This window comes from Cololabis saira, chromosome 21 (genome assembly GCF_033807715.1).
Source record: "Cololabis saira isolate AMF1-May2022 chromosome 21, fColSai1.1, whole genome shotgun sequence".
In the NCBI taxonomy this organism is placed as follows: Eukaryota; Metazoa; Chordata; class Actinopteri; order Beloniformes; family Belonidae; genus Cololabis; species Cololabis saira.
Window position 1 is genome coordinate 5349487 of NC_084607.1, and position 6883 is coordinate 5356369.

A 6883-nucleotide genomic window follows, 5' to 3' on the forward strand; every position below is an offset into this window, starting at 1 on the left:
GGCGGAGGACCGGGGCGCTTCCGCCAAGGAACTTCACAATAAAACACCCGTTCACTGGTGGAAGAATAAAACCATTTGTATTCATAACGCACTTTATAATTCAATCCATTCTCAAAAAAAGCAACAGAAATAAGATGGACTAAAATTGCAAGAAAAAAAGAATGTCGTGGACTGATGGAATTATTATTATTATTAATAATAATAATAATAATAATAATAATAATAATAATAATAATAATAATAATAATAATAACAATAATAATAATAATAATGATAATAATATGTTTTATTCATAGCGCACTTTATATTTGAATTAAATTTCAAAGTGCTACAATAAAAACAAGTTGAAAAAAAGCAACAAAAATAAGATGGCTAAAATTGCAAGAAAAAAAAGAATGTCGTGGACTGATGGAATTATTATTATTAATAACAATAATAATAATAACAAAAACAACAACAACAATAATAATAATAATAATATGTTTTATTTATAACGCACTTTATATTTGAATCAAATCTCAAAGTGCTACAATAAAAACAAGTTAAAAAAAGCAACAAAAATAAGATGGACTAAAATTGTCCAAAAACTAAAAGTTGCTTCAAACAAAAAAAACTTCACTTCTATCAAAGAAAACATTTCCAATCAAAGAAAAACTGTGTTCAAATGCATTTTTTTGAGTCTCAAATATTTTTTTGCATTCAAACATTTCTTTTCTTTGATTGAAAAAAAATCAGCCAGTTTACGATCAGAATTTAATGACTTGGATCTATATAATTTATATATATATATATTTTTTTATTTTGTAAACATCAGATGTATACTGATTACTGATTAATTTAACTTTTGTTTTTACATGTTTAGTAGTATGTATATAAGATCCTAAATTACATAGTTAGAAGGATTTTGTGGATTTGGGTTTACAAAGGCTTTAAAACGGATTTTTTTATTTCTGAGTCAAATGTTGCAGTTTCTGTCAATCTCAAATTAAATTATCGCAATTTAATGATATATAAAAGTCAGGCTACAACTTTTATTCCTTGTACCCTCCTGGAATTATTCTCTAAAATGTTACTGTTTATTGTCCCCTGTTGAGCCGCATTTTGTAATAACGGTGCATTTTGTAATAAACGTCCAAAATGTAATAACTTTGTCATTTCATTTTGTAATAAAGCCGCATTTTGTAATAAACTGACGCATTTTGTAATAAACTACCCCAACGCATTTTGTAATAAATTTTGCCGCATTATGTAATAAGTTATTACATTTTGAGAAGATTATTACAAAATGCACTTGCAACTTTTTTATTCTCTGGAAAATGTAATAACATGGTGCATTATGTAATAACAATTCTAAAGCATTGTTTATTTATTTGTTATTGGCCTATATAATTCCAAACTTCAAATAGGCTAAAGTTATATTTGGAGTATTATACATAGATTTATTGGGCTACATAGCTCTAGGGGAAATTGCATAAAAAACAACAAAAGTCACTGTTGTATAAATTCATTGTTGAAATTATGGATAGTTAAAATTATGTAATGTATGTTATATATTTATTGGGTATGTAGGTATATTTATAGAGATATTTATGTAGTTTATATAGTGTATATTTATATAGATGTATATAATAGTTGTATTTTCTAGATATTGATATAACATTTATGTAATATTTATATTGTCTATATACTTATATGGATAATTATGTAATAATAGGCATGTTTACAGAGTATTTATATAGATTATATTTATATGGATATTGTGTAGATATAATACTGTAATAGCAATAATGTAAATCCATAGTGTTATAAAGGGGTAGGAACTAGGAAAAAGTGTACACTTCTTCCTACTCCTTTTTTTCAAACATATGTTTATATGAAGATGTAAATGTTTATCTTTTTATTATTATTTTTACTTTCATTTTATATACATGTTCGAAATAAAAATTATTTCATTCATTGTTAAACAAACAACAATAATAGTTATTATTACATAATAGAAAATAAAAAAGTTGCAAGTGCATTTTATCTTCTCAAAAAGCAATAACAACATTTATTACAAAATGGGGCAGTTTATTACAAAATGCGGCTTTGTTACAAAATTAAATGAAAAAGTTATTACATTTTGGACGTTTATTACAAAATGCACTGTTATTACAAAATGCACCGTTATTTATTACAAAATGCGGCTCAACACCCCCCCGACTATGAAGTGGGATTTTCGCCCCTGCTGAAATCCCTGACATTAGTGTTCACCAGAGCGGTGGTTTTATTCTGAAAATCCCCCCGTGGATGCTGCGCGCTTCACGCCCTCAGATACTTAGAGCGCGTCTCAGGGAGGATGGCAGTCCGGCCCCGAGACCTCAGTGTGGGGCTTTTCCTGGGAGCAGCTGCTCATGAATGGGACGCAGAACCGGAGATCCGGACTCTGCTGAAGGACCAGAACCGGACCGGACCGGCTTTTCTGCAGGATTCACTGGGAACCCAGTTTAGGTGCAGTTCTGTTCACTGTGGACTATGGAAAACAGCTGTGAGGTAACAAATCCTTCCTACTTTCATATATATATATATATATATATATATATATATATATATATATATATATATATATATATATATATATATATATATATATATATATATATATATATATATATATATATATAATCCATTTTTATCCCGCCTTCCAGTTTAATTCTGCATCTTAAAGACAGGCAATGTCCGAGGGAAAAGCCTTTTTTAATGCAGTCACAAATAAATGCTTTTATTGTGAAACACAAATGTGTTTTAAAGCTGTGACTATAGTGGAACTCTTCTGATCCAGATGTTTGCTGCTGCATGTTTGAGCTTTCCCCTCTGGATGTCTGTTCTGGGATTTAACAGGGATAAATCTGTGTAAACTATTTAAGAACTTATGAAGTCAAGTTCCGTGTATTCTGAAACCTGGAGGTCTTTCACGTTATTTCATTTTAATTTTCAGTTTTCCTTTAGGGGGAAAAAAAAAAAGCTAAACTCTGACTAAGTGATGTTGGTGTCACCCTTCATCCCTGGGACCGGGCTCTGCCCGGGTTCGCTGGGTCACACCGCAGCAAATGTTCCCTTTTACTGGGAGTTTAGAGTCCACATTTTCAAATGTTTCTGCAACAGTAAGAGTTTAAAACTGGAAAAGTGACATTTTAACGTTTTGAGCGAGAAACAAAGAAGAAACGAGTTCAGTGGGAGCTCCTTTGTCTTCTTCCCTCTCAGGGGTTGCAGCAGCGGGTTCCATTCACCGTACAAACTGAAAATTATCCTAATAGCAGTGAATAAATGATAAAAAACTGTAAAAGACGGTAACTCAAGAGACGGTTAGGGTTAGTCACTCTGAAGACGCACAAGGGAACATCTGATGAGGATGCTGAGTGGAGGAAGCTCAGACGTGGCAAATGAAGCAAATGAAGCGTCTCAGAGACTCTGAAGTATCAAAGCGAAGAACTAACTGCAGGAATAGTGTTGTTTCTGTCAGCCTGTTTCCATTTTAGTTTTATTCTAGTCTTTGGGTCCAGCTATCATTTGAGTTTTTATTAGTTTTAGTCACGTTCATTCTCCTTTTAGTCGTGTCAAGTTTCAGTCGGCTAAAAGTCATTTTAGTCTTATTTTAGTCAGAATTGTCCATTTTAGTCTAGTTTTAGTCAAAGATGTATTTAGCCAAACCCATTTTACAATTCAAACAAGGTTATCTTATTATTATATTATCGTTACCTTATAGACTCAAGAATACATTCATTCCAGATACAGAAGACTCTAATTTGAGTTTACAACATATTTATTTTTCCGCATTTCTCCCCATCTTTTTCTTTTTCGACGACACATTGGGTTTTCTTTTCCACGTCTATGTTGGAAAGTGGATCCAAAGATGGGTCTTCTTCTTCTCCCAGCCCCAGAGAAGAAAATGAAGACACATTTTAGCAGGAGATTACTAGGAAAACTACTGAAAACATGGACATTAAGGATCTTTGTTAGAACATTTCGTCTCGTTTTGGTCAACGAAAATGAAGACACATTTTAGCAGAGTTTTTATTTTGCAATCTACATTTTAGTCTAGTTTTTATTCGTCTATGATGTTGCATTATATTTAATTATCGTTATCGTCACATGACCCGCATTTTCGTTGCGTCTCATCTCGTTTTCCTCAGGTGATAAAGGTTCGTTGACGACGATATTTAGTCATAATTTTCGTTGACGAAAGCCACTTTAGTCTCTCCTCTCATGAGATACGGCAGCAGGGATCCGGCCCGGTTACCGGCCCTGCAGTAAAGTGCTGAAACACAACATCTGGCAGCCATGCGGTGCTGGTGGAGGGCGGACGTGGGGGACGGGGTGCCCCCGCTCCCCCCCCGGCCACCCCTCCCTTCATTGTCATGCAGCATCTGAACGTTGGGCAGATGTGGCGCCGGCGGAGCTGCTCGCGTTTCACAGCGCGGCATGTAATGTCATATCCTGCTCTCCAGGGAATGTCTCAGCTGGTGCTGCGCCGTGCCGACCTGCGTCATCCCGCGCCGGCCGGGTCAGGGGCCGGCCGCCGTTGTGCAAACGGGGGTCACTCGGGTTTACTGAGGCGGAGGGTGGCGGCCGGTTGTGAAACGCGGCTCTAATGAAAAGCATCTGCTGGCGTCTCTCCGGCCAGCGTTGTGCAACGACAGCTCAACTCCCCGGCTCCTTGATTGCATCGTTTGTTTGTTTTCTTCCACAGACTCGAGGGCCCTGAGGCGGAGTAGCGGGAGTAGCGGGACGAGCGCCGCGGCGAAGGGGCCGACTCCGGGAAACGTGCCACTCCTCCGATGCTGAGATGCCGGAAGAATCCAGCAAGGACGCCAACAAGGACGCCATGAGAACGCCGGCGACCTCGGAGAAGGCCGGCGGCGCCGAGCGCCCTGCTAACGCCCACGCCCCCCTGGCGACGACGGTTAGCATCCCCCTGGTCAACGACGGCCAGCTGACGGCGGCCACCGGCGGCGCCGAGCTGTCCTGCTACCGCTGCACCGTGCCGTTCGGCGTGGTGGTGCTGATCGCCGGCGTGGTGGTGACGGCCGTGGCCTACAGCTTCAACTCGCACGGCTCCACCATCTCCTACCTCGGCCTGACGCTGCTCTCCGCCGGGCTGGTGCTGCTGGCGTCCAGCGCCATCTGCTGGCGGGTCTGCTGGCTGCATCGCCGCAAGGAGCGGCGGCGCGAGAGCCAGACCGCCCTGGTGGTGAACCAGCGGAGCATCTTCTCCTGAACCCCCAACCCCAACCCCGAACTACGACCACCGGGACTTTCACCGGGACTTTCACCGGGACTTTCACCGGGACTTTCACCGGGACTTTCCGAGTCTGCGGCGGGTTTCAGGCCACGTTTACACATAGCCGGGTATTTACAAAAACGTAACGTTTCCCCCTCTACGTTTTGAAAAATACCATCATTTACACGAACCCGCATAAATACGCTGTTAAGGTGCTATGAGCAGCCAAACCTGCAGGGGGCAGTGTAACGAGAAGATAAAGTCATGCTAGCCAATCAGAATCCTGGAAAAAAACATCAACAAATGACACGAGTAACTTCCAGTTGAGAAGTGGAGTTACTTTTAAGTGTAACGTTAGAATATAAAACAAGTAAAATACAAGAAAATATTGATGGTGGCCAAACAAATTCTAAACACAGGTCGCACACATGACGTTTCTGTCGCATAATGTGACGTTCTGAAGCCTAAATGTCCGTTTCCCTCCGTTTACAAGCAAACCTGAAGACGGAGAGTTTTTGCAAATCTCTACTTTGGCCGGAGTTTTCAGAAATGATGGTTTTTGGAGACTTTGAGCTTCGTTTTCGTGCAAACGAACGGCCAAAACGCATGAAAACACCACCGTTTTTTGCTACGTGTAAACGGGGCCTCAGAGCGGAGCCGCGGGCCAAACGGGGCCCGGGGGGGCCAGCTGCGTTTCCACCTGTAAAAGCTCCCACCACAGAACCCCAACCCCCCCCCAAAGCTTTGAAGACATTGTAAGGGATTGATTTTTTGCAAACAGACGCCGAGCATCTGGCGAGCCGGGAACGCGGCCAGGAGAAATGTATCACAATTAAGATGAATTAGCGGCGAGCGCGGCGGCGGGGAGGAAGCCGGCCATTAATCTGCGGCTGCTCTGATTGTGACGGGAGGAGAAAAAAGCCCCAGGAAGGAGGGCGGAAGCGGGAAAGTCCGGGAGGAATGATTCACACCTCATTTACTAGCCCTCCACTTGCACACGGCTGGTTCTGAACTGGGCCGGGGAAACGGTTCTGGTTCTGGTACGCCACGTCAGAGAGCTCATCTGTTCAACCTTAAATACTCTGCAAGCACTTTGATCCGGCACATTCACCATACTCAGTATTAGACTACGTGTATTAGTTAGATTTAAGTGTGTTTGCTTACTATGGGATGTCTGAAGCATTTAAAGTGTCCGTTTGTGTCGTCATGAATATTAAATGTAGCACGTATTTACTATGTACTGATAACAGGATGATTACAGTCTTAATAAAGTCCTTATTACTCAAACACCTTTCAGGTTTCCAGACAAATATGTGGTTTATTGGAGGGGGGGGTCTTCTGGTGGGGGCCGGGTCGTCCGGTGGGGACAGCTGGTCTGGGGGTGTCCGGGTTTTCTAGTGGGGAACTGGGTCGTCTAATGGGGGGCCGGGTCTTCTGGTGGGAACGGGGTCGGCCGGTGGGGGCCGGGTCGTCCGGTGGGGGCCGGGTCGTCCGGTGGGGGCCGGGTCGTCCGGTAGGGGACCGAGTCGTCCGGTGGGGGCCGGGTCGCCTAGCGGGGATCAAGGTCGACTGCTGGGGATTTGGGTCTTTTGGTTGGGGCCGGGTCGCCCGCTGGGGTCCGGG

At 41.7% G+C, this 6883-nt stretch overlaps 1 protein-coding gene across 1 annotated transcript; it reads left to right on the forward strand.

Annotated features, from left to right (window-relative positions):
- The first annotated feature begins 4757 nt into the window (after window positions 1–4757).
- On the forward strand, window positions 4758–6549 carry LOC133421684 (transmembrane protein 100-like). The gene has a single exon (XM_061711402.1). It carries the CDS (start codon window positions 4826–4828, stop codon window positions 5255–5257), a length of 432 nt encoding a protein of 143 aa, XP_061567386.1. The 5' UTR covers window positions 4758–4825; the 3' UTR covers window positions 5258–6549.
- The last annotated feature ends 334 nt before the right edge of the window (window positions 6550–6883 follow it).